At 39.1% G+C, this 26,286-nt stretch overlaps 2 protein-coding genes across 7 annotated transcripts in view; one reads left to right on the forward strand and one right to left on the reverse strand.

Annotated features, from left to right (window-relative positions):
- The window catches only part of TDRD1 (tudor domain containing 1), a 45,523-nt gene extending 35,806 nt beyond the window's left edge, over positions 1-9,717 (reverse strand). For 2 of the 6 annotated variants that reach the window (XM_070219964.1, XM_023638938.2), the window contains exons 1-4: positions 9,572-9,702; positions 3,615-3,769; positions 2,783-3,113; positions 674-732 (exon numbers count right to left, since the gene is read on the reverse strand). In XM_070219964.1, the coding sequence (XP_070076065.1) occupies positions 674-732; positions 2,783-3,113; positions 3,615-3,716 (492 nt within the window). In that variant the 5' untranslated portion in view covers positions 3,717-3,769; positions 9,572-9,702. Of the gene's footprint in view, positions 1-673; positions 733-2,782; positions 3,114-3,614; positions 3,770-9,389; positions 9,450-9,561 lie in introns of those variants that run through there. The other 4 variants (XM_070219966.1, XM_070219973.1, XM_070219984.1 and 1 more) reach the window with 4 other exon arrangements.
- A 2,693-nt stretch (positions 9,718-12,410) lies between these two features.
- CCDC186 (coiled-coil domain containing 186) overlaps positions 12,411-26,286 on the forward strand; it is a 55,006-nt gene continuing 41,130 nt past the window's right edge. The window contains exons 1-3 of the mRNA XM_001495540.7: positions 12,411-13,061; positions 22,791-23,486; positions 25,586-25,712. Of these exons, the coding sequence (XP_001495590.2) occupies positions 22,825-23,486; positions 25,586-25,712 (789 nt within the window). The 5' untranslated portion in view covers positions 12,411-13,061; positions 22,791-22,824. The remainder of the gene's footprint in view (positions 13,062-22,790; positions 23,487-25,585; positions 25,713-26,286) is intronic.

Here is a 26,286-nt window from a genome sequence, read left to right on the forward strand (position 1 = left end):
TTATATTCACATAAAACCCTGCACGTGAATGTTTATAGCAGTTTCACTTGTAATAGCCCCAAACTGGAAAGAATCCAGATGTATTTCAATGGATGAATGGTTAAATAAGCCATGGAATACCACCCAGCAATAAAAAGAACTGAACTATTGATACATACAACAACCTAGATGAATCTCCAGAGAATTACACTGAGTGAAAAAACCCAATCCCAAAAGATTACATACTGTATGATCCCATTTATACAACGTCCCTGAAATGACAAAATTGTGGAAATACGGATTAGATCAGTGACCAGCGGGGGTTAAGGAGGGGGAGAAGGCCCCATAAAAAGGCACATAAGGGATCCTTGGAGTGATGGAAATCATCTGTATCTTGACTGTATCAATGTCAATATCCTAGTTGTGCTATTATACTACAGTTCTGCAGTGTGTTACCATAGGGAGAAACTGGGAAAACGCTACACAAGATTCTCTACTATTTCTTACAATTTTATGTTATCTACAATTACCTAAAAGGAAAGAGTTGAATGTTTTTTCAAGTACTAGGTTAAAGAAATGAAGTTTGACTTTGAATAATACCTGCAAATTGAATAACTCTATTCACACAATACAAAAATGTTTAGAATTTTTTACCCAAAATAAAAACACAAAATAAAAAAAAAAAATAACTTACACTATTTACTTCCTTGGGTGGTGAATTATTTCCAACATTTAACAGTGACACTGAGTTTCCTGGGAAGGAAAAACATAATGTCTAATAAAAGCCAAATATTATTTTATTTCTGAAAATGTACAATATCATAACTAGGTAATATTCAAATAGTAAGTCTGTATCATAATAGTCTTAAAACTACACTATAAATAAGCAACATTCTACTTTTCTTAATGAAAAATAAGGATTTGTCTGAAATTTCCTCGACTACTCTTCTTCACATTGTGAACTTTCCTTTCTTCACTAAGGCAGCAGTTCTCAGATTTTTTGAACTCCTGACTCATTCACACTCTTAGAAATCACTGAGGACTTCAAAGAGTTTTTGTTTATGTGGCTCAGAAATTAAACTAAGAATTTAAAAACATTTACTTAAAAATAGTAAATGCATTACACATTTACTCTTTTTTTTTAAACTATGCTTTCCTGAGAAGAGTGGCACTGTTTTACATTTTTGTACATCTCTTTAATGTTTAGCTTAACTAACAATAGTTGGATTCGCATATCTGCTTTTCTGATCTGTTGTGGTCTGTTGCTTTGGTTGAAGCATCTCAAGAAAATCTGGCCTCACACAGATATGCGGTTGCAAAAAGAAGTAGTATTTAACAGCCTTCTCAGATAACTGTGGATACTTTCCCTTAATATCACATTGAAACTCAAGGGGTAGTTTAAGGGTTAGTGGAATCTAAAACCCTATCAATAAACTTTTCATACTGTGACATTAGAATCTGTTGATTTATCTTGCACGTCGAATGGATTTTCACCCATGCATGGCTACACAACATCATGCACTGGTCATTTGGAAAAGACTGAGAAACTCTGAGTTAATACAGATCTTCCAAATGTTGACACATTTCATTATGCAATATCAAAAAAATCATGTGTGTTAATATCCCCATGCATATCACCAGAAAAGTCTTTAAGTATTGGGAAGGTGTCAAGCTCAGAGTGGCAGACACAAGTTTCCTGAAATTCTCATTTTTCCTTGAAAGCTTGAATTTGATCGCTAGCAACAAAATACTGTCAGCTGTTTTCCCTAAAGTGACAGGCTCACTTTGTTCATTTTTGAGAAAGTGACTGCCAGATAACTCTGAATAACCATAGTTCATCATTCTTTTCAAGTAAAAATGATCCAAGTAAAAAGTTTCCATTCATCTCGCAACTCAAACACTCGCACATGCGCTTTCACACGTCAGTATGCAGCACGAGTCAGGGGTAATTTCCAATGTTACCCAAAACACTAAAAATACCTTACACAAGGGTCAAGATTTATTAATAATTCTTACTGCTTTATCAAGGACATTCTTAAGTAAAATTCACATTTCTGGCTTTTTTCATTTGTCTTAACTACAAACATATGTAAATGAAAAACTCAATGACCTCTAGTCCAGGCTGGTCTCCCTGCCTAAAGCTGAGCTATTAAGGTGCCAGCACTTTACCCACGTTTGCTTTTGCACCATCAGTGTAAAGTCAGCACAAGGGAAAGGCAAATAATGTTTTGATATTATTAGGAAAACAGTTTTGACCTCTTGGGAAACCCCAGAGGACCAAGGGCCAAACTCTGAGAACTCCATCACCATAATATTCAAAGATCACATCTCATACACATTCACAGAGGCCAAATTCCACCAGGGCCCAGCCACCTTAAAAAGCAGGTGTTTAGAATTAGGACTAAAGAAATGATAAAAAAAAAAAAAATCAAATGAAACAATCTCTTAGATTATTACATGCACAGAATTTGCATAGTATTTTTAAAATACAGCCAATCTTTAGAACACTCATAAAAAGTGAGCGTATTTCCTTTCTACATTCCTAGCACAGTTCTCTGATTGTGGGGGGAAAAAGCTCATCTGTAGACATTCTTTCCTCAGGAATCCTTTCTGCAATTAATCTAGCCAAAGGGAGCTATGTGGCATCTGGGTTTTCCTTCTAAACTAACATTTAAACTCAAATACTTAAGGTAGCCATTTGGTTGTTCTGTTGCGAACCCACCAGTGTGTAGTTATTCATATTTGTGACAAGTCAAAGAGACCATCAGAATCAAGAAGTATGAAGCCTGTAGTTTTCACTCACCTGTTGGCAGTGTCTTCCTGTCTCCCTTGGATCCAACCACTTCTCCACTGGTGCCATTAGAGCTTGAAGACACTGAGTTGTCTTCTTGACTAGCCAAAAACTGTTTGGTTTGCTCACAAAGCAAAAAATTGTTCTTTTTATTTCCATTCTCTGGGCTTTTCAACCTGAAATTAGGATGGTTAGCATGTCCTCCAGGACTTCTTAAAGAATCATGTGATGGAAGCTTGCTTTCATTTTTCTCAAAATTAAATGGCTCTGTCATTTTACAAGCAGATGTCTCCAGATTATTTCTTGACATCATCTTAAGCGGCAATTTAACATTCACAGAAGTCTAAGGGAAGAAATGTATTTAAAAGGCAACTTTTAATTACCAAAGTAGAAGCACTGCAGGCCCAGGTGATTTCTTTTTATATAACAGACAATTCTCATGAATGATTCCAGAGCAGACTTAAGCGTGCTATCAAAGCCTGGCCCTATGGGCACAAGAAAACAATTCCCTAAGTATAAACTCCAAGTTTAACAGAATTCAACAACAGACAACGAAAGATTAACTCGAGAGACATTGACGGAGTAATCTCAGCGCTGACACCATTCCTTAGTTTAAAAAGCTTTTGAAAGAAACACAAAAGGACTTTCATGTTTTAAAAGTACTATTTCCAAGCTAGAGTGTACAACTTAACGGTGAAATACAATAGAGGTTATTGTTTAAATCGGGTCATCACCTACCTGTCTCGCCTCTCAGTATCCCTCTACCCTCCCCCACGTCATGCTATGCGCTACCTCCCTGCACATGGGGAACACACTACTCAGAAAGGTCCACTCTCTCACCCACCTGGTAAACACTTTCCTCCCTTGTCGCAATTTGCCTCAGCTGACGTCTATTCTGAGTTTTCCCCAAGTCCTCTGCTTTCATAATTTCCAGCTGAGCTTCCATAAATTGTAACTTGTATCCATCGCTTTTAAGAACTTATCTGTGTGCACCTTTCTCTGAAAATAAGATGCACATATTGTTGCAAAGTGCCTCTGAGAGACCTCTACGGAGACATTATGTGTTGTTTTCCTATTACTCTTAGGGAACACTGCGAGTCCTGCCCAGGGGTAGTAATAAAAGCAGACAAACAACTCCTCTGTTTGAAGTAGTGACCTACAGCTTTGTTTGTAGCCTGCAGGCAAAACTTGGGCCTATCCTCCCAAAACTGCTCTAGGAAAAAAAAAGTCACTGGCGAGCTGAAACTAGCATGAGTAATAGCTAAATGTTAACCCTGTTTTGAATAAAAGATAGACAGCAGAAAAATCCTCCTCCTTGGTGCCTTAAAACTTCCATCTCAATTCTTTCTTTAAATTAGGCCTGGCCTAATCCAATGACAATCCAGAAAAGATAAAAAAATAATAATAATAAAAAAGAAATACACAGGGACACTCAAAGGTGGGGAACTCTGAGTGGACCGGATCCTGGGAAGGTCCCTAATAGGAAGCCTGCAGATGAGCAGCTGGGTGGGAGATCCTGCAGCTGTCGGAGAAAGCACACCTGCAGCAACAAGCACGCACAAATTGAAGGATCAGACTGAGAAATACAATATCGGATGCAGTATGAAAAGAGAGGGATACTGTGAAATTACAAAAGGAAAATAACCTCCAGGGGAAATTGGGTGGCGATACGAATACTGAGTAACCCTAGACTTTATACAGGAAATATAAAGAACATGCATTTAAATATTAGGGTAACTACCACAACAACAGAAACAATGCATAACTTTAAAATCACAGAAGAAAAAAAAATCTCAATCCAACAAAAAAAACATTCAAGCATGGTAAATAGAAAACATTAATAAGATGACAGGACCAAGCCCAAGTAATCTAAGTATCAATGACTTAGTCTCAGAGAAAAGAGAAGAAAGCAAGATAGACCTGGGAAGAAAAACATCCAGCTAGGTGTTATGCACAAAAGGCACACATAAAACAAAATTATATGGTACTGCTGAAAATAAAAGGACTAAAACATCTGCCTTGCAAATAACCAAAATAAAGGTGGAATGCTAATATTAATAGCAGATAAAATAGAACCCAAGGTGGAAAATATTAGGACAAAGAAAGATATTTTACATTGATAAAAGAAACACTCCAGGAGAGAGAGCAGCCAGGAATCTTTGAATCACAGTAATGTCACTCTGAGATGTATAAAGCAAAAACTGACTGGAGGAGAAATACAGCCCACAAGAAAGACCCGCCTGCCTACACTAGTCAACAGATGGAAAACAAGCAGTGATAAATATTTTAGTAACATAGTAAACTTGATCTAATAGAGACCAAAACAACCAAGAACATTCATTTTTCCAGCACTGAGCATGTACTGGACTACAAAGGCCACCTCAGCTAACTCCAAAAACACTGGTAACATACAGCCCACATACACTCATCACACTACAAAAATCTCCATCTCAGCTTGTCCTTCCCAGGGAATCAGCCAGCAACACCACACTGGAGGGTGAAGGGTTATGTTTTTGTTTTAGTTTAAAAGTGGTAAAATATTACCAAGGAAATGAGAGCAAACACGATGACATAAAGTCAAAAACTTACAGAACACACTAAAGGGTCCAGGAAATAAGTATTATTAAATTACAAATTTGATACCTTCAAAAAAGTGGGATAAAGAGTAAAAACATATTGCAGCGGACACTGCGGTTGACTGATCCAAACAGCATCTTCCACCTTAGATTTGCCAGCTTGAGCCAGTCACTACATATTGGCCCAAATCAGTGTTCTGAGAGGGGCTTCTCAGAAAGCTCTGTCCTTTCCTGATGAACAGGGACAGGCGCCGCAAGCAGGGTTCTTTGCCCCTTTTTTCCTGCGATGTGGATCTGAGGCCTAAAGGTGTATCATCCATATTGCAACCAGGAAGCAATAAGCATAAGGAAGAAAGCACAACCTAAGAGTGGTGGAACAGAAAATGCAAAGAGCCTGATGCCCCTGGCCATATCCTACGGTTGTCGCACCAGTCCTGATCTACCTATGCATAGATTTGCTGGGGCATCAGACACATAAACCCATGGGCCTTCTGTTATTTGCAGCCCAATGGATACTTAGCAATAAAATAAATGAGCAAAAGCATGAACAGAATGCATAGAAAATGACAATTAGTTGATAAACATAAGGGGGAAAATGTTCAACCTCATTTGTAATAAAAATTCACATTGAAATAACTGTGTTATTTTCTTTCTATCATGGGTGCAATTAAAAAGGACACTCATGGGGCCAGCCTGGCGGTGCAGCAGTTAAGTGCGCATGTTCTACTTTGGTGGCCCAGGGTTCGGATCCCAGGTGCGGACGTGGCACTGCTTGGCATGCCATGCTGTGGTAGGCATCTCACATATAAAGTAGAGGAAGATGGGCATGGATGTTAGCTCAGAGCCAGTCTTCCTCAGCAAAAAGAGGAGGGTTGGCAGCAGTTGGCTCAGGGCTAATCTTCCTCAAAAAAAAAAAAAAGGACACATTACTGAAGGGAACGTAAATTAATCTGCTCTTTCAGGGAAACAATCTGGAGATATATGAATACACATATATAGTCTTAAAAATGTTCCTAGCCACTCATCTGGTAACTCTACTACAAATCATCCCATTAACATTCTAAACGTCAAAAAATCCTGCACATATAAATGTCCATTTAAAAGAAGAAAAAAACTGTGATGCCTTTATTACCATTTAGAATCCTAGTTTTCAAAAATGTAAAATGTCTTACAACAGCAAAGAAACAAAGAAAAATCAGAAAAACACTGTATATTCGATATAATAATAACCGCAAAAAAATTCCATGTAAAAAAGATTGAAATATATTAAATTTTAAATAACAGTGAGTATTCTGGGGTTGATAGGTCTATGAGGTAATATTTTTCGTTTTCCAAATTCAGGATGAATTACTTTTATAGGAAAAAGAATGTAAAGATTAAAATCACTGCATATTACACTTTGTTTCCCTAAAGTGTGGTTAATTCTAAATCGAGTAAAGGATCATAGTAATATTTAAACCACAAAACTAGGGAATAGTCATCTTCTCAAGACATCAGTGGGATCCTCAAGATGCAGCACACAGCTCCTGAAATAGCTTTACCTATCTGTCCTAAATGGTGAGGCTGACGGTCAATCCACAGTCAGCTCCTTACTACCCTGTATTACAGCAACTACCCATACATAAATTATGTCTGTCTCTAGATTATTTTAAGTTGCTTGAGAGCAGGAACCATATCTTATGAAAAAATTTAACAATAAAACCTCTGATTTCCCACAGCACCTACCGTGGTGTTTTGTACAATGAGGCATTCAAAAGATATTCATATGATAAAACTAAAAATGCACTATTGTAATGTTTCCATGAGAACCTGGACCGGGAAAACGAAATTCACTGTCTGAAATTACTTCTGGCAGTCTTAAATGGAGAATTACATCATGCTATGAGGCTTACTGAAATTTAATAGCGAATATCATGTCTTACGTCAACTCTTCTAAAGTCTCAAAATCAGTCAATATATTTGACTTTAGGAACAACAGAATCAGTCTTGGATCCAATGTAAAGTTTAAGCAGCGAATAAAAAGGATTTAAGCTTAAAAGAAGCTCTACCTATAGCAGAATATTTAGGTTAGAAGGACACCTCACTTGCCTCACCCTATTCAGGAATTTTCATTACCAGGCTCAGGGCTTTTGGAGCGGCTGCCAGGACTACTGAGTACACATAAAACTTCCAGTCATCTAAAGTCTTTTGAAATTTAATTTTTTAAAAAAATGTGTAATTATTATACCATAAAATTGCCTCTTTCTTTTGATTTGCAGTTCTATGAATTAACCGCAACTGGGATACAGAACAGACTTTTAAGACTGAATTTCAACGTTAAAAAACCACCTGTAAGAATTCGCATTTATGCCTTCTTGGGTTTATTCTGTGTCAATCACTGGGCATACCAGAATCTGGAGCGGGGCAGGCTCTATATCTTAACGCTGTGCTTCCCAACCTCGGACCACAGACTTCTGCTGTACGTGTGCAGAGGGGTGACACACTGCTGCAAGAGTCACAATATGTCATAGGCCAACCTCAGTCACTTTTAAAACAAGCAGTTTCCTCCATATACAATCCACTATTTTTTAACATGCTACTGGTGATAAATGTATTTCCAATAGTCCTCAAATCCACAGTAATTAGCTGTTTCCTTAGCTAACACACAGGTTAATTAGAAGGGTCCCCAAATGACGTAATAAAAGAGCAGCAGAATGGAAGTGACTAACTTCTCTAGTTGAACAAGCCAAAACAAAGCTTCGGCTTTGTACTGTCCTTTTGTTCTGTGCTTCATGCTTTCAATAAGATGTGAAGCTCCCTAAGGGGCAAACTCTTTCTTTTACTCTTTTGGAATCCTGCTCCCCATTCCCCATATAGCTGGGAGCATCCCAGGATACCCTGCAGTGACCTAAGCCCGCTCCTTCCCTCCCTGGAGACCACAGCCTCAGGCCTAGAGGAAACCCGCAGTGAGCTAATTCCTTTAACACCGAAAGCACATGCAGCAGGTACTCAGCTGTAATTTTTTTTCTTCTCTAATGTTTATTTTTGTCTTCCTGGTAACTCCACATATTCAGAAAGAATGCCTACTCAAAAACAAAACAAACAAAACCCACTCCGTTTTAAAGCTGGGAAGCTCAATGGGTCAGTAGAAGAGCTTCCAAGTCGGTCAGACCCAAGTCCGAGCAGAATCTCGTCTTCCTCATTTAGCTGTGCTATCTCAGGCAAATCACTTCACCTTTCGAGGATTCTGTGACTGTAAAACGTGGCCAGCAGTAACTTCCTCATAATTCCCAATCATGAGGATTAAATGAGTGACTGGACGTAACTACTTAGCATAGTGGCGGGTGCCTACCAAGTACCTAAAAGGCAGAGATATTTCTACTTTACTTTTATGCCACTCCCACATACAAAGAATTTCTTCTGCTCATGTGGTACTAGTTTGCACATCGAAGCTGGAAATAGTTTGAGGATTAACATATTCCTAGTTCCTTATGCCTACAGATAAGGAAAGCAGATGCGAGGAGGGCAAGCAACTCGCCAAACCCCCCCAGGCCCAGGGCCCTTACACAGCTGAGATGAAAATCCCGGTCAGATTCCTAGGCCGTACAATTTCCCATTTAACACCCAGATGGCTCAGTAAGGGAACTGGAAGCATCTTCTGCAACCCCAGAGGCCAACAGGGCAAGCATTATTTACAGCAGGGGCGTGAGCGCCAAGAAAAGCCATTGGCACATAGCAGACATGCTAGAAACATTTGTTAAATGAACCAGAGCCGGCTCACCCCCTATCTAAGCGAGAGCCACAGTGCATCTTCCTCTCCTGGAGGAGGTAGCAGGTAGGGAAAAAAGTCTAATAAGTATTAGTATCGCTTGCACTGTAGCTTTGAGTTAAACGAAGGCACTGAATCCACAAACCAGTTTCTTTTAGAGAGAAGGGGAAAGAGATCCTCCAATGGGATGCAATTCCCACGTTTCTCGTCCCTCTCCCCGATAAGGATGCTCCCACACCAAGACCTCCAACCCTCGACCTGCCCTTCCCAGACTAGACTCCAAGGTCTCCTCCACCTTTCTATCCTCTCCACATCCAGGCCCCTTGTACCCGCTCAACGCCCGACCTCAACGTCCAGCGCCGAACGTCCGGCCCCCAACGACCGAAGCTCCGTAGCCCTCATGCCGTCCCTTTCCCCACCATGCACGTGGGAACCCTGACCTGGAAAAAGGCAAAAGGGTCGCTCACCCTAACCCACCTCTGAAGCCTAGCCGTGGCGGCGATGGCCAGTACCCAGGAGCCCCGCCGTCCAGATACGCTCTCGGTGCTCACCTCACCTCCGCTGCCCAGCGGGCCCTCCCGCGCCAGCGCGACGCCTGCGCACTGCACGCCCACGTGCGCCCTGCAGCGCCCACGCGCGCGCTCGCGGGAGGGGCAGCTGCGCTCTGGCCGCGGAGGCGCGGTTTTGTGCTCCAGCGGGGGTGCAAAGGCCACGGGCTTAGACAGTTCCTCTGCGGAAACTTAATGTAGCTGTTCTAGCTTCTTCTACAAAGGTGTCCCTGGGAGCTCTGAGGGGAAATTTTGAGTGTAAAGACACAGATCTTGTCCCTGCAAAGGTCGCCTGGGTCACATTAACCCCTTAAAGTCTTACAAAGTTTTTCAAATTAATCCATTGACTGCCTGGTCTTGGAAATTAAACACCTGACTTTTTTTTCTTGACTGAGAGCATGTGATGATATGTTGGTGTTGCTCAAAGAAAATATTTAAAACATTTTTTTAAACTATGTCCCTTTCAAACAAATTAAGAAGTGGTACCCCCAGGTACCTCGTCACCCAGGTTCAACATTATCAATTTAGTCATTCTTGACTGATCTGTACCTCACACACTCTCCTCCCATTGTTTTGAAGCAAATTCCGACTTGTATCTTTTTAACGCATTTTATTTTTTTTGAACAGTTTTAGATTTGCAGAATAAATTGAGAAGATGATACACAGAATTTCCATGTAAGCCACACCCAGTTTCTCCTGTTATTAAGGTTACGTTAGTAGGATACATTTGTTACAATTAAGGAACAAATATTGATATTATTGCGAAAGTCCATAGTTTACTTAGATTTCTTCAGTTTTTACCCATTGGTCTTTTTTTGAACCAGGATCCCATTCAAGATACCACATTACGTTTAGTTGTTATGTCTCCTTAAGCTCTTCTTGGCTGTGGCAGTTTTTCAGACTTTCCTTGTTTTGATGACCTTAGCTTCCAGGAGTACTGGCCAGGCGTTTCGTAGAAAAGCACACTGTTGGAATTTGTCTGATGTTTTTCTCATAATAAGACTGGAGTTACTGGAAGGAAGGCTACAGAGGTAAAGCGCCGTTTGTATTGCATCGTCAAGTGTATGTCCTATGAACATGATTTATGACAGTTGATGTTTTCCACCATCACCTGTCTAGTGTTTGTCAAGTTTCTCTACTATAAAGTTACTCTTTTTTTCCCCTCCCTTTCCCATGCTATACACTTTGGAAGGAAATCATTATATGCAGTCTATACCTAAGGAAAGGGAGTCACAGTTCCTGTCCTTAAGGGCAGAGTACCTACAGAAATTAATTGAAATTCTTTTGCGTGGGAGATTTGTCTCTTCTCCATTTATTAATATATTCATTCATCTCTCTATATGTATCAGTATGGACTCATGGATGTTTATTTTATACTTTGGGTTATAATCCAACACTATTTCCTTGCTCACATTGTTCCAACTTTGGCCATTGGGAGCTCTTTTGCCTCTTGTTCTCCTTTGACATACTCCTATCAATGTGAGGTGTTGTTATTTATTTATTTAGGGCACTTTCTTACTTTCTGGGTCATTGTATCTTTTCAATCATACATATTTAAGTATGTTTCTTTAAAAGATTATGACTTTTAAAAAATATCACCAAAACTTATCCCACCTTTAATAATTTCTTAATATTATAAAATTAGTATTTAAAAATTCCAGAGTCTCAAATGATTTTTAATAATTGGTATGTTCAAGTCAAGTTTTTCATTAAAAATAAAGTCTGTCCACTGAAAAGGCCTAGAACAATAATCAATCCAGTGCACACCCCTATTCTGCAGACTATCATCTCTAAATGTAATTTCCCACTAAAAGTCACCTGGACTCCTCTTGGAGATTAAGGGCTGATTCTAAGTGTAAATGCACCATGACTTCATACTGATATTTCTAAATTCAAATTTAAAATTGCAGAGTTTTTACTTAATTTCTTTGATTTTATATTTGTATTTCCTCTCCCCAGTACTGAAAATCTTGGTTCCCAAAGATGTGATTACTTGTATGCTTTATACTAATGTATCTTTCAGAAACAACAATATGAATATTATTACTGACAATATGAGTACTGAAAAAAGTTTATAGTTTCTTTGATTATTTTCCCCTTGGAATAATATATCTCACTAGGAATGTTTGGCTGATTTATTGGTTTGAACTCAAGTCATTTCTTTACTGACACTTTAATTGCAAAATATGTTTTAATGCAGTATCTTCATTTAAGGAAGGAGGTGCCATTTCCTGTTGAAAAGGAAAGAGGAACAGAGTTACACAATGATTTTTTTTTCTTTTCTTTTTGCCAGCAGTTAGTATCAAAGAAGTTTAACAGAACGGTAGCAAGTTTTCTTTTATGAACTCTTGCATTGATGACTTGTCAGAATCAAATATTTTCATTCATGAGTTGTGCATAAGAAGCCCTAAACCAAAGAACATCTCTTCACCGGACAGAGTAGGTTTGCAAAACCTCCACAGACTGAAACTGCTCACCTTACCTCTCTGGACTGGATTAGGCAACCGTATTCAGTACGCTCCCTCCGAGCTACCCCCGACCCCCATACACTTTTTGTTGCTTATTATTCAGAGCTCCTACATGTCAAACCCCACGCTGCGCGCTGGGTACCCAGCCAGAGAGGCCACTTCCCGCGCTCCAGGCGCTCACAGTCTCGTGCCAGAGACCAACGCACCAACGCTTTATTACTAAACAATGGCAGTAGGTGCCACGCTGTGGACACGAACGTGGTGCCATGGAAACCCTGGAGTCCCTCCCAGGGATAAATTATCAGACGGACAGGTGGGCTGCTGCTGCTGACTCTGCCCACGTCAGGTGCACAGTATGAGTTTTAGAGCTAAGTCACAATTTCTAATTCTCTTTGATTGCTTTAAGCCCATGACTCATATGAAGAAGGGCCAGAGTGTGAGGAGGGAGTATATGCAATGAGCGCATCCAACGGAAAGAAAGAACCCGCTTGGGTCGGGGAGGGGCGTGGGAGGCAGGACAGCACTACCAGCGGGCGAGCCGGCCCGCCGGGTCCGCCAGGGCGTGGGTGCCAGCCAGTCTGAGCGCGCGGCTGGGAGCGCCCGGGCAGGAGGCGGGGCTGCGCCGGCCCCGCCCACTGCAGACAGGTTACTCGGGCTCCAAGGTGCGCCGCGTCACACCATCCTCGCCGCACTGATTGGCTGCTCCAGGGAGCCCCGCCCCTTCAGCTGTAGCTGGGCCGGCTTCAGCGTTGCCGCCATCTTTGTTGATGTGTCAGCTCCGCGGGGGTTTGGGGAAGCCGCGACCCAGGGAGCGCGGGGTCGGCCCTGTTCCCCACCGCTGCCTCCCCTCACGCCCCCTGATCTGCTGCACCCCGCTATGGAGAAGTTATTCCCTGAGCCGGAGCTTCAGCGGCCTCGTTAGGGGTGCGGCCCGAGGCTCGGAGAAGTGGGGTGAGTGCCCGAGGGGCGCCCGGGGCGGACCAGGGAGTCGCGGTGGCTGCGCGGCGGGGCTCCCCACGTCGCGAGCCGTCGTGCAGGTCCCGCGGCGGCTCCCCCCCAGCCTCTCCTGGGGGCGATGCGCGGAGGGAGCGCGCGGGGACGGAGTCCCTCCCTCGCCCTGCCTCCCTCCATCGGACGCGGGCCGCCAGGGGACTAGGCGGCTGAGAAGGGTCGGCGGGGGTCGTGGGGGCCGCGCCCCCTGAGCAGTGCCTAGAAAACGGCTGACTTTGGGCCGGTTGCGTGGTCTCCCAGAGCGAACTGCTGCTAAGCCCCACCTGCTCGGCGATCTTTCATAGACTCGATCGTCTGTTTCTCTTTTCGTCTCTAAGTTGACTGTGTGTGTGTTTTATGTTTACTGTTGGTAGCTACTTTTTACCCTCTTCCAAACACTTCCATTACTGTGATTTTAAGTAACTTAGAGACGATTCTTTGGGATCGTGGATATCTGAGATACTGTTCTTGGTTTTTATGTTGCCTTTTCTCCAAGGACATCAAGGCATTTGATAAACCCTGGCTGGTAAGATTGGTATTTCAATTTTTTGTCTCTATCAAATATGTAAAATGGTAAAGCCCCTTCTACCTGTCCCCGGTAGCAATCCTGGGGAACAGTGCAGGTGTAATTATTGGTCAGCTGTTAACAGTTTAATAACTTGCGCTAATATTCGCATCTTGATTTTCTTTAGAGGAAAGAGGCCTGGATTTGGAGTCGGAACATCTGGATTAGAATCTGCCTCTTTCACTTGGTGGTGATAGAAATTAGATAGGGGAGTGAGAAATTAGATAGGGGAGTGAAAGTACGCCGTGCAGTCCCGGGAGGTTGGCAGTTTTCTCTGCGTGTGTGCCTTGTTGCCCAGCTTTTTTATTTCTTCCAAAATGATAAGCCAAGAGTTTTTCTAAGGAAAATGTGCAGTAAAATAGTAGAACAGTGTTTCAAGAGGTGTGCTGGTAGTCATTCAAAAAAAAAGATATTAAGTGTTTAGGTATGCTCGGTGTGGGTGTAGCCTTCCCATCTATTCACTGCAGGTTCCTATTTGCGGTGTTGATCTTGCGGGAAAGATTAAGTTTCAAGAGACATTGATAGTGAAACTGAACTGTCTGCGTGTGTATAAGATTTGCTGTTCTCTGTACAGGTATTTTTCACTTCTTTATCATTACACAAATTGAAAACAGTGATGATTGGCCAAGTTCTTTTTTTTTTCCTTCCTTTTTGGTCTTTTCATGTTGTTTTAAATTCAGTGAAGGTTATTGAGTAATTCACAAACCTTACAGTATAAAGAATTAAAACTCCTTTTTACACTGTAATAGGCAACCTGGAAATGCCTGGCTTGTGTTTATATTGGTTTTATTCCCTGGAAATGCATGGATTGTGTTTATATTGGTTTTGTTCTTTTTAAGACTTTGTCCAGTTCAGAATACCTGCATATAACCTTAGAGGTTTCTTTAAACACTGGAGATCCCATAGAGTGTCATCAGTATTTCAGATGTCATCAGTATTATTTATTGCTCACACAAAGGAGTGGTGTAGCACAGTAACCGCTCTTTAAATCTTTTAGTTCCTTCATCCATAGCTCCAGTTGTCCTTTGATGCTATACAATGGCAGCATAGCTGTTGATGATTGCTTAGTATTTTCAGTTTAAAAACATCTGTTTATAGCTACATGCTGACGTCATTAGAGTGAAGGTAAAACAGTACTCACTCTTTAGGGAGAGATGATAGGTCGAAGCAGCATTATTTAGAGATTTAGAAAAATCGTCTTTCCCTTTGAAGAGCAACTAGTAATCTGCATTAGTTTTACAAATTCATCTAACAGTTTCATGTTAAAGTAAGAATCCTTAACCTGAAGTTCTGGGTTTTTTTCTTTCAATAAAACTTATGCTTTTCTTTTATCCCTTACCTCTAACTTTAAATAACTAAAGCTGATCCTGAATTTCTCATAAACATGTCACCGGGCTTACACTATTGCTAGTGTTATATTTAGTATTCAATTCAGGGCAACAGTGGGAGCATAGATAATTTCAGTTTACAAATAACCCTCTAATCTTATCATATTCTTTCAAACTTCTCCTTTGAACTTTATTTCTCAGCTACTGAGATTTAAAAAATCTAATTGGGCTAAGAAGTAAACAGAAGGAAAAATATTGGGAGTGAAGGGGCAATTGACACAAAATGGAAATCAAACCCAGCGAAGGAAAGTATTGGTTGGAGTGTGAGTATATTTGTCTGTCGTTAAGACACAGGAACTGCTGGTCTGCTGTAGGGATGATTATATAGTAAGTGCTAAGGAATAATTTAATTTTTTTGTAAACTACATCATACCACATTAACCAAGCCCAGGCCAAAGGTAGTTTCAAGATTTAAACATTAACCAGAACTCCTTAATATAAGGCAGACGTGCAACTTATCTTTAAATTTTTTTTTTTTTTTGCAGTCGTTAGCCTTTTTGAAAAGGGAGCTATAGGTCAATTTTTTTCCCTTCTTTTAAAGCTTTTATTTTTTTTTTTCCTTTTTTCTCCCAAAGCCCTCCGGTACATAGTTGTGTATTTTTTAGTTGTGGGTCCTTCTAGTTGTGGCATGTGGGATGCCGCCCCAGCATGGCCAGGTGAATGGCGCCGTGTCCTTGCCCAGGATTTGAACTGGCGAAACCCTGGGCCGCCGAAGCAGAGCGTGCAAACCTAACCACTCGGCCACAGGGCCAGCCCCTTTTCCTTCTTTTAGTTTTCAGATTTGGGGAAAAAAATAGCTGACAATACTTTTCACGTTTTCTTAGACTCATTAAAATTCAAATAGTGAGCTTTATACAAGTAGCTTCAAAATAAGATTTCTATATTAATAACTTTCTGCTTTAAAACTTAGTATTAGACATATGTAAAACTGCACGGATCTAAGATACCAAACTGATAATGTGACATATAACTTGATAATGTGATATACGATGTGGCCACTTATCCTCTTTTGCCTGGAATCTTCATGGACCATAATTTCTCTTTCTCCTGTTATCCTGTCACAGGATTTGGTACTATTTTGCGGGGAGTCCCTCTGTGTCTGTTGCCTTGAGCCTGGTTTGTTGTTGTTGTTGTTGTTTTTGCAGGGGAAGATTTGCCCTAAGCTAACATCTGTTCTCCATCTTCCTCCTTTTTTCTTCCTTTTTGTCCCCCAAAGCCCCAGTTCATAGTTCTGTATAGTTGTAAGTCCTTCTGGTTCTTCTCTGTAAGCCACAGTGACAGATGAGGGTGTGGTTCTGTGCCCGAGAACCGAACCCAGGCTGCCGAATCAGAGCACGCGGAACTTGAAGCTAGGTCATCAGGGCTGGCTCCCTGAATCTGTCTTCTTAACATCTTTTTCTGTGATATAGTGCACACACTGTAAAATTCACCTGCTCTGAGTCTTGGGTGCAAAGATAAACCCTCACAGGGATAATTGACCTTGGCCTCATAGAACATACTTTTTAAACTGAGGGACTAAAGGCCTCTTTTAAAATTTAGTGATATGTTTCATGGAACGGAAACTCAATGTATGAAGTTAAATTTTACCCAAAAGCTTAAGTAGAATTTGACTACTTTACAAAATATTTCCTCCTTTTGGTAGGATGAATCTAGAGTTCTTTAAAATAGCCAGCTCAGTTTTTAATCTTTTAAAAGTAGAATTTGACTTGCACAGATTCACCTTACGTGAACTTCAGTGTCAGATATTTTTATCAGGTGAAACAAGGTTTTCATGTTTCTTACACAGTTCTTTTCTATTATTTTATTCTATATTTAGAAGCCTTATCCAGGAAAGTGTTAGTATTTTAAAGTTAGTATCTATCAAAAATCAGTCACTTGGGGGTTGTGATCAGATTGTGTTGAACTGTGGGTGCTTTTTGATTTATTGCTTCTGACTTTAATTGCCATATCAGAACCTTGTTAGAACTGGTCAGAAAGATAAGTTATTTTGTTTATGCTACTTTCAAAGTGTTTTTGGGGAATATATAAAAAACTTTTGAATGTGCTTATTTTTTCTTCAAAGGACAGTGAACCATTATATTAAAGAATAAGAGTGCTCTCATGGGCTCAACTTGCTTATCTTAATGGACGTTATTTGATAAGTATACAGCTGGTATTATTTGAGACTCAGATGGTACAGTTTGTAATTTAAAAATTTGTAGTTTGTTGTAAATAATATCTGTGCTGAACTGAGTCAGATTTTTCTGTTGGACTTAAAACACTTAGGCATATCTGATGGAACACTGACAGACCCTCGAATTAAAATGCTGTAAACAAAAGGAGTAAAAGATTTAACATCCAGCTTTTATATATTGGTCCACTACCCTGGAATGTAAACTCCATGAGGGATGTCTGTTTCATTCACTGCCCTGTTGCCGACACATGGAACTGTGCCTGCACTTAAGACTGGCTCGGGGGCGGCCCCATGGCCAAGTGGTTAAGTTCGCCGGCTGGGCTACAGCAGCCCAGGATTTCGCTGCTTCGGATCCTGGGTGCAGACATGGCACCGCTCATCGGGTCCCACATGCCATGACTAGAAGGACCCACAACTAAAAAATTTACAGCTATGTACTGGGGGCTTTGGGGTGAAGAATAAAAACAAAAAAGATTGGCAACAGTTGTTAGCTCAGGTGCCAATCTTTAAAAAAACAAAAAAAGACTGGCTCAGTACCTGTTTGGGGAACGAATTAATCTCTAGTTTGGAAATGTATTTCTGACTTGATACCTTTGTATGAGGCTTGTTTGTTTGCACACCTTTTACCAAGTATCTGTGGATTAGAATCATTTCTATTTGCAGTTTATTGAATAAGCTTAAGTTTGTTGTTGTTGTTTATACTGCTAATTACTGGGAAAACAAGAAATAGTACTGTTAAAGACAGTGTTTTCATTTATGTGGCTCATGTATGGAAATTATTTTCTTGAAATGTGAGTTCTTTCATTAAGAAATAAAATCCAAGGTGGATAATGGTCGGTTTTAACGCAATAAAAAATGTTTCTTGACCAGTTGCCTACAGCTGATGAGCTCCAGTAAGAGCGAAACCAGTTCTCACTCCACTGAAACAGTTTTGGAGTGTGAATTGGTCCTGTAGTACTGTGTCAGAAACAGAAACAACTGAAAAAGAAGTGCTTGAATTAGGAGGAATTTGTGACTGTTCTAAGTTTTTTAAGTACTGTATTTTCCCCTAATGAGTAAGAGTCGCTAAAAAGTCAAATAACCTGTTATTTTTCACTTCAGAAAAGCAACAGATACTATAATCTATAATTGTAATCACTGTATCTATGTATATGAGTGTGAATTTGATTTGTACAAGCACTTACTAATTACAATAATCTTGTAAACAAATGTCTAGTTTTACATCCACCCTCTTTAATCTACTCCTAGGCTGTTCCATCCTCAGTTACTTTGATGACGACTGCCCCACTCAAACTGCCCCAGGAAAAATCTTGGACACCAACCAAATTGGCCTATATCAGCCACCTGGAGGCCCACAAGAGGACTCAGCTGACTGTTTTTTCCCCTGGTTAATTGTGGACATAATCAAGCTCATGGTGGCCCTCCTCCCCCCACCGTTCTTGTACCGTTTTTTAATTTTCGGTGACGGCTTTGTTACATATATACACATAGCTCTTCGTTAACCCCTCTCCTGTTCTTTTTGCCTCCAGTCAGCGTTCATTTGAGCATCAGAAAACTAAATTTGCAAGCTGACTGGTTATCAGATGCGAATTTATATGAAGACTTTTTCAAAGGTCGTGGGTATATTACTGAGCAACAGTATAGAAAGTACTTGTCTTTTGAGGTTAAAAGAGCCTTCTTTAATTTATAGGAGGATAATATGTAAAACAGAGTCTAAGCTGAGGTAGTTATAAAAACAGGTTGTTTTATCTAAATGAATATCCAGCAGAATGAGACAAATTTTTGTTGTTCTGCACTGTCTTGCACATTGCAAGTCTTCTTACAACCTAGTTTCTACCTTAAATGCTGTTCAGTCCCCCAGATCATTGTGTAAACCCAGTGGGTCCCACCCTTATTGAGGACCACCGAACAGCATTTGCAAGAATGTGTGTAAAGGTGGTAGAGAATGTATTTGTTAGATTTATTTATCTATTTATTATTACCATTATATTGCTTGAGATTTAAGAAGTTTGATTCAGAGCAAGGTTCCTCCTCCTTGCAGGTACAGAGATCATTTAAAAGGCTGAAAACTGCCTTTTCAGAAAGGTCCTGAGGAAGGCTGTGACTGTGTGCTTGATGAGCATAAATGCACTTTGTTTTCATTTACATGAGAGATTATTTTTGTACTTGATGAGGGAAAATTTGGAGGAAGATTTGGCATTAGAGTCAATTTTTAAATATAATTAGGCTCTGGATAGACTAAAGGGAAGGACGTCCTAGATGGGAGCAAAGCCATGGAAAGGTTAATGTGCAGACTGGAGGAATCTTAAGCAGACTGGTCAGGCACTGGTACAGTATAGTGAAGTACTAGGATTTTAGGAATGTGTTGAGAGATGAGATTGGAAAAGTAGTGCAACTGGTTTAGTGAGGAATCGCAGCTCTGAGGTATAAGCTTGAAATGGTTTTATTTTTTCCTTAAAGGATCTCCAATCATACTGTGTAAAACACCCCTGTCCCCTCCACTTCCCTCTGAAGTGCAGTCCCTTAATAATGTCTTGGTTTGATATCATAACTTTTCTGCTACTTTTGATTACCAGAGAAAACTTACTCCAGAAATTGACAGGTTGCAATCATTTAAAAAACAAAAATAAGCAACTAAAAACCTTAATCACAAACTCATCTTTCTCCCTGAAGAAAGGTTGAAGCCGTTAGTTCCCAGCTGCTTGGATTAAGGAAGAGGAGTTGTACTTTGGGTCTAAAATATATTCCCTCTCCTTTCTCTAGCTAGCCCTTTTGGAGTTGGGGGAAGATGACCAGCCAGTGGAGGCAGAGTTTTCATTATCTGAACCTCTCAAGAGGGAAGAGGTAGTCCTGGCCTCACTCTGCTTCCTCTGGTTGCATTTGATGGTGGTCTCTGTGGAGGTGGTATGTGTGGATTTTTTAAGGGCAGTGTTTTAGATCCCTGGCCCCTTCTGCCATTGAGGACCAACTTCATGGAGCAGCTCCTGTGCCTCTTTGGCAGATCCAGTGTAGTACACGCTTTAACCTCATCTCTAGAGTGGATGACACTTGCCCTGGTGCTGTCTCAAGTCACCTGCCCTCCCATTAACCTTTTTGCTCCTTCACTTGGAGTTGAAGAAAGGAGAACAAGAGGGAGGAATGGAGTGAGATTGAGAAAACAATTCAAGTGTTCCAGGTACGAAGTGATCAGGCCTGGGTTGAGTTGCAGATAGGGGACAGTGACAGTAGGAAAGAGAGTGTAATTGCAGGAGACATGAAATTGGTAAAAGAATATGAGGGCAAAGGAAAGGAAGGAGTCATGACTAAGAAAAATGATACCATTGACACAAAAGATTAGCTGGGGGTACACAATTATAGGAGCTATAATTGTGACTTTGGATTTAGCCATTTTGAGTTTGAGGTTATGGTAAAACATCCATTGGAAATGCCTGTATTCAGGTGGAGATTTTAACATAGATATGGAGATAGAATGACCCTGAAGAGATAGATAATTTGTTATCTGTAACTCAAGAACACCACACTGAAAATAATGTGGGCATCAACTATGAGTTGTTGATTCAAGTTATCAAAGTTGATGAATTCTAAGAGGGAAAATAAAGTTGAGGACTGAACCCTGGGGAATGTGAAAGTTGAATAAGAGGATAGTAACCAATGTTTGTTCAGTGCTTTTCTCTTGACAAAGTATGGCACACAGACAAAAGCCGTAAAGTTCTTGAATGATTAAGTTTCTTCTCACTTGGTCTGTCTGTGCTGGGGAATCACAATGCCTTTATAGACTTAATCTCTTTTAAGTAGGTTCTTTATCTACTGCCTATTACATTTTGGTCACCTCTGAGTTCAACTTCAGTTAATATAGTATTGACTAGGTATGATGTTTAAAACTACTTCCTTTATTAGTTTTTAGATTGATTTCTAAATTAAGATTTCAAATTCAGCAGCAGCACATTTACAAGTTATATCTTAAATTGAGTCTTTGGAGAAGGTAATGTCAGTGGCTAATGCCCCTCTGTGAGAATTATGTTACTTTGTCCTGGATTTTGGAATATAGCTTGCTTAATGAGGCCCTTTATAAACTTACTGCAGTTATTTGTATTGTCTAAGCCAAGCCTTTAGTTGTACTAGTGTAGGCTTTGTCTTAGTTATATATATGCAGCAAGATAACGATAATTTTGGTTTGGTTGTTTGGAACCATGTTATACACATAGGTAATTTATAGTAGTAAGGCCACTTTCTATATTAGTTAATGCCCCAAAAGGCAGTCTAAACTAAATGCCAGGATATTTAACAAACAAGCTGGTCATCGTTCCCTTTCTTAGAATTATTCTTCCTGTTTTCTGCATTCTTAGAATTATGTTCCTCAAATACTAGTTTTATTGTATCACTTCTGTGCTTTAATTCCACAAATATATGAGAACCTACTATGTGCTAGAAACTCTATAGTATAATCAAGTCTACAAGCCTATCGTGAATTATTATCCTTTAACAAAGTTTACTCCTGCATATCATTCTGAGGATTCTGCTTGATCATCTGCTCTTACCTTTATTCACCATCGTCCCACCAACACCTCCATCACAGACTGAAACATATATCTTTCTATTAATTCAAAAATTTCATCTTTCTGTTTTGTTTTCCATTAGTACTCCTTCCATCGGGAATTATTTCTTTCCTAGTTTCTGTCAAAACTATGATCTGCCCGCTATTTTATCTAACCTCAGATGAGTCTGGTAACTCATCTACCCTATGCGTGCTTTATTGATATTTGACCAAAGAAGTTGACAATTCTTTTTCATCAAGATTGCTGGAATATTTTGTATTTTTCTGTCTTAGGATAATTTTTGATGTTGACTAATTTTCAGAAAATAGCTAGAATAGTAACCCTCATAAACAGCATAAAAATATGTATTCTAGTGTTGTTGAATTAGTTTTGTAAATGTTTGTTTTATGACCTAAGTAGTGCATATGGACTCCATTTGAATTGCACTGAACATTGCTTATTCTTGATGATAATGTTTGGAAATCACTATCGTACTTTCTGGATCCTTGCCTGGATGAAAGAAGAATTCCTGTCAGGGATCCTTTACACCCTGACTTTTCTGAACTCAGCTCTAGGTGTCTGGGCTATAGGTAGTTGTGTTTTGTTATTGTTTAATTTTCCTTCTCAGTAAGTTTTTATCATCGTTAATGTGCATCGTTTTATTATCTTGGTTTGTTATTTCTCTCCTAGTGTTTTCATTGCTGCCTTATTTCTCCAGTATTTTACCAGTATTATTCCATACCCAACAGCTTATGGGGGTGATAGGGGAATGCTAAACTGCAACTGAAATGAAGTTATATGACTGAATTGAAGGAGGAAAGAGAATGACGCTTTGTAGTACCTTACTTGTTGTGGCACACTTGCATTGGCTGTTCTGATTTTTTTATTTCCCCTCAAGGAAAAGCTTTTGAAAGAATTATTAGTGGTAAAATTTGTGGCCTTAGTTATTCCGCATCATGGATTGTGTGCAAATATATATGGTGTCTTGGTTTAAAAATTTTCTAAATTTTGATGTTTTGACTTTCTTAGATGTAAAACGAAGATCAGTGAGAGATTTGAAGAAATGCAGAGTGAATTGGTACCAGTCAGCATGTCAGAGACAGAGCACATAGCCTCCATTTCCTCTGATAAAAATATTGGGAAAACATCTGAATTAAAGGAAGATTCATGCAACTCGTTTTCTGGTGGTGAAAGCAGCAGCTTAGAAAATGAGTCCAAACTGTTGTCATTAAACTTTGATAAAAATTTATGTCCACCTAATGAACACGATAAGCACATTGAAGTACAGGAAAATTATATTCCAGATCATGGTGGAGGTGAGGATTCTTGTGCTAAAACAGACACATACCCAGAAAATTCTGAACAAATAGCTAATTTTCCTGGTGGAGATTTTACAAAGCAAGTTTCAAAAACAAATGAAACAGAACAGACAGTAACACAAATATTGGCAGAATTAAAGTCATCTACATTTACAGAAGCAGCTAATCAAAAGACTTACTCAGAAAGTCCCTATGATACAGACTGCACCAAGAAACTTATTTCAAAAATAAAGACTGTTTCAGCATCAGAGGATTTGTTGGAAGAAATAGAATCTGAGCTCTTATCTACAGAGTTTGCAGAAGAACACCAAGTACCGAATGGAATGAATAAGGGAGAACATGCGTTAGTTATCTTTGAAAAGTGTGTGCAAGATAAGTATTTGCAGCAGGAGCACACCATAAAGAAGTAAGTTTTTTATTTTTTGAGGTTATTTTTTTCCCACAAGAATTAAAGATTGATTTTTTAAAGGAGGGTATCATTTTGTCCACTTTTAATTCTGCACTAGAGCCATGCACATAGTAGTTGATCAACAAATATGTATTTACTGAATAATTGAGCAAATGTCAGTTTGTGGAGTTAATTTCTATTTTAACTATAGTTTGATTTCATTTTACTTTATTATATCACCCTGTATTTTTATTCTAGATTTATATACGTAAGTGATGCATAGGTTTACTCTTTTGTAACCTTTAACAAAGGAAAGTAAAACATGCTAGCCATCACTAAAATACAGACTGATTCTCTTTTTTAAAAAGTTAATTTTTTGTTATCCACATAATACCTTTATTTCCAAATGAAATGTTTTGTGACTCAGCTCTAAAAGAGCTAGTTTTTTTTTCTTTTGCTTTCATTTAATTTTCCATAAAGAAAACAACCTTTCAGTTCCTTTGGCTTAAATTTTCATGAATGCGTCTATTTCCAAATGTCTTTGTTTATACATCCATTCCCCTATTTTCTAATATCAATATTACTGTTGAAGGTCCCAACTAGACTTTTTAATTAAGAGCAGTTATTTGTGTATAGGATGTGCTTTGGGCATCTAAGAATAACAGTTTGAGGGCTTGCTGCTCTTTACTTCTCCCATCCTAAATTGTTTACTTATGAACTGTGGCCAAGGTTCTTGTATTTCAAGTAGTTTTCTGCAACAACTTGAGTATACACCTTAATCATATAAATAATCCAGGTTAAACCACTGTGCCAGAAAAGGCTTGAGTCAGCTTGCGTTCTACATTTTTCTCTTTCCAAAACATCTGCATAACTTGCTTCTTCGCTGCATTCTTCTGTGCCTCAGAGAAGCCTACCCTGACTACTTTGTCTAAATCACAGCTCAAGTTACACTCTCTGTCCTCCAGCCCTCTTTTAGTTTTCTTAACAGGACTTTATCACTACCTGACATTTTATTCTAAATATTTGTTGTTTATTTTCATTTTCTCCCTTAGAATGTAAGCTCCATGAGGGCAGAGACAGTTTGCTCACATACTCCCAACATGGAGAATAGTATAGCTACATAGTAGGTACCCAGTAAGTATTTGTTGAGTGAATGAGGGATCTTGAAAGTAGAAGATGGAAAGGCCTGGGGTATGAAGTTAGAGTTGGGTCCAAATCTCAGGTCAACCACTTACTAGCTGTATGACCTCGAACAAGTACTAGGCTTCATTTTTTTCTTAATTCATAAAACAGATAATTTCATAGACTTGAATATTAAATGAAATAATGCACTTAAAGCTAAACTTAGTAAATAGTAATTGTGCAGTAAATGTTATTAAGTAATAGCTATTGCTATTAATAATCCTAAAATATTAGCTGTTAACCTTAAGTATCTTTTTTTATAGTTCTGAGTACTTTGCAGGTAATTTTTAAGCTTTTATTTACATTTGTCTAGGGGACTGGAAATTTCTGCTTAAACTTTTATTTTATTTTACATTTACTACTCTTCTATAGCTATGAGAATATTATTAAAATATTCTGAAAATCTAAAGCAAGATTTCTCAACTCAGCACTATTGACATTTGGGGGCAGATCATTCTTTGTTGCTGGTGGAGCTGTCCTCTGCAGCGTAGGATGTTTAGCAGCATCCCTGACCTCCACTCCACCCAAGAAGCCAGGAGCAACCCTACCCCTATTGTGGTAACCAAAAATGTCCCCAGACATATGCCTGAAGGGGCAAAATTGCCCCTGGGTGAGGACTACTGACCTGAAGGGGTTCAGGTGCTGAAAGGATGAAGTGCACAGTTGAGATGCTCAAAGACATAAACTTAAAAGAGTGTACTTTTATTTATCTGATTATATTTCACTTGATTTGAAGTATACAAATTTCTAGGACAAAGTTAATAGCCTGGCTGGCCAGAGAAAGTTTTGCAAGGTATAATGTATCATTACAAAAGGATTATTTAGAAATGTTGATTTATTAATCATAAGTATCTACACCGTAGTCTGCAAACAGGTTATATTCCACATTTCCATTATTAATGATGTTTTACTTATACTGCCCTTTTTATATTTAGGCTAATTAAGGAAAATAAGAAGCATCAAGAGCTCATCTTAGGCATTTGTTCAGAAAAAGACAATTTAAGAGAAGAACTAAAAAAAAGAACAGAAACAGAGAAGCAGCACATGAACACAATTAAACAGGTAAAAAGACAAACAAAAATCTTTAAAGACTATACTTCAATTTATAAAATAATGTAAATACATTCCTGAAAATCTGTGTATAAATTGGAGTTCTGTAAGTTAAATTGTATTTTAAATACAGAGGATTGTTTGATATGTAAAGGACTCTCTTTTATGAAGTGGGAATCATAGCCTGTTTTTTTTTCTTTCATGTAAATTTATATTTTTATGTGATATGTGTGACTATATTCTACTATATATAGAAATCTGAGAAGAAAAGACAATTTGATTTGGCAGTCAAATGGACTGTTTTTACCAGTTAAGGGAAGAAGCAGTATACACCTATAAGTTTATATCCGGCGTTAGAATGTTTTTAAGCTCATAGTTTAATATGGTTTCATTCTCAATGTTTTGTGAACTACACTGTGAAGATTGCCTCTCCCACTTAGCTTTCATCTGGCTAGCTGGCTTCCCCAGCCTTGCCTTGCCTTTCTTTCTTTCTTTTCTTTTTTTTTTTTAATATTCTGTGATGCATGGATCAACAAAGTGAATATTCAGACTGGTAGCAAAACTGAGCTATTTGAGCTGCTCTTTA

This window comes from Equus caballus, chromosome 1 (assembly GCF_041296265.1).
Source record: "Equus caballus isolate H_3958 breed thoroughbred chromosome 1, TB-T2T, whole genome shotgun sequence".
Taxonomy (NCBI): Eukaryota; Metazoa; Chordata; class Mammalia; order Perissodactyla; family Equidae; genus Equus; species Equus caballus.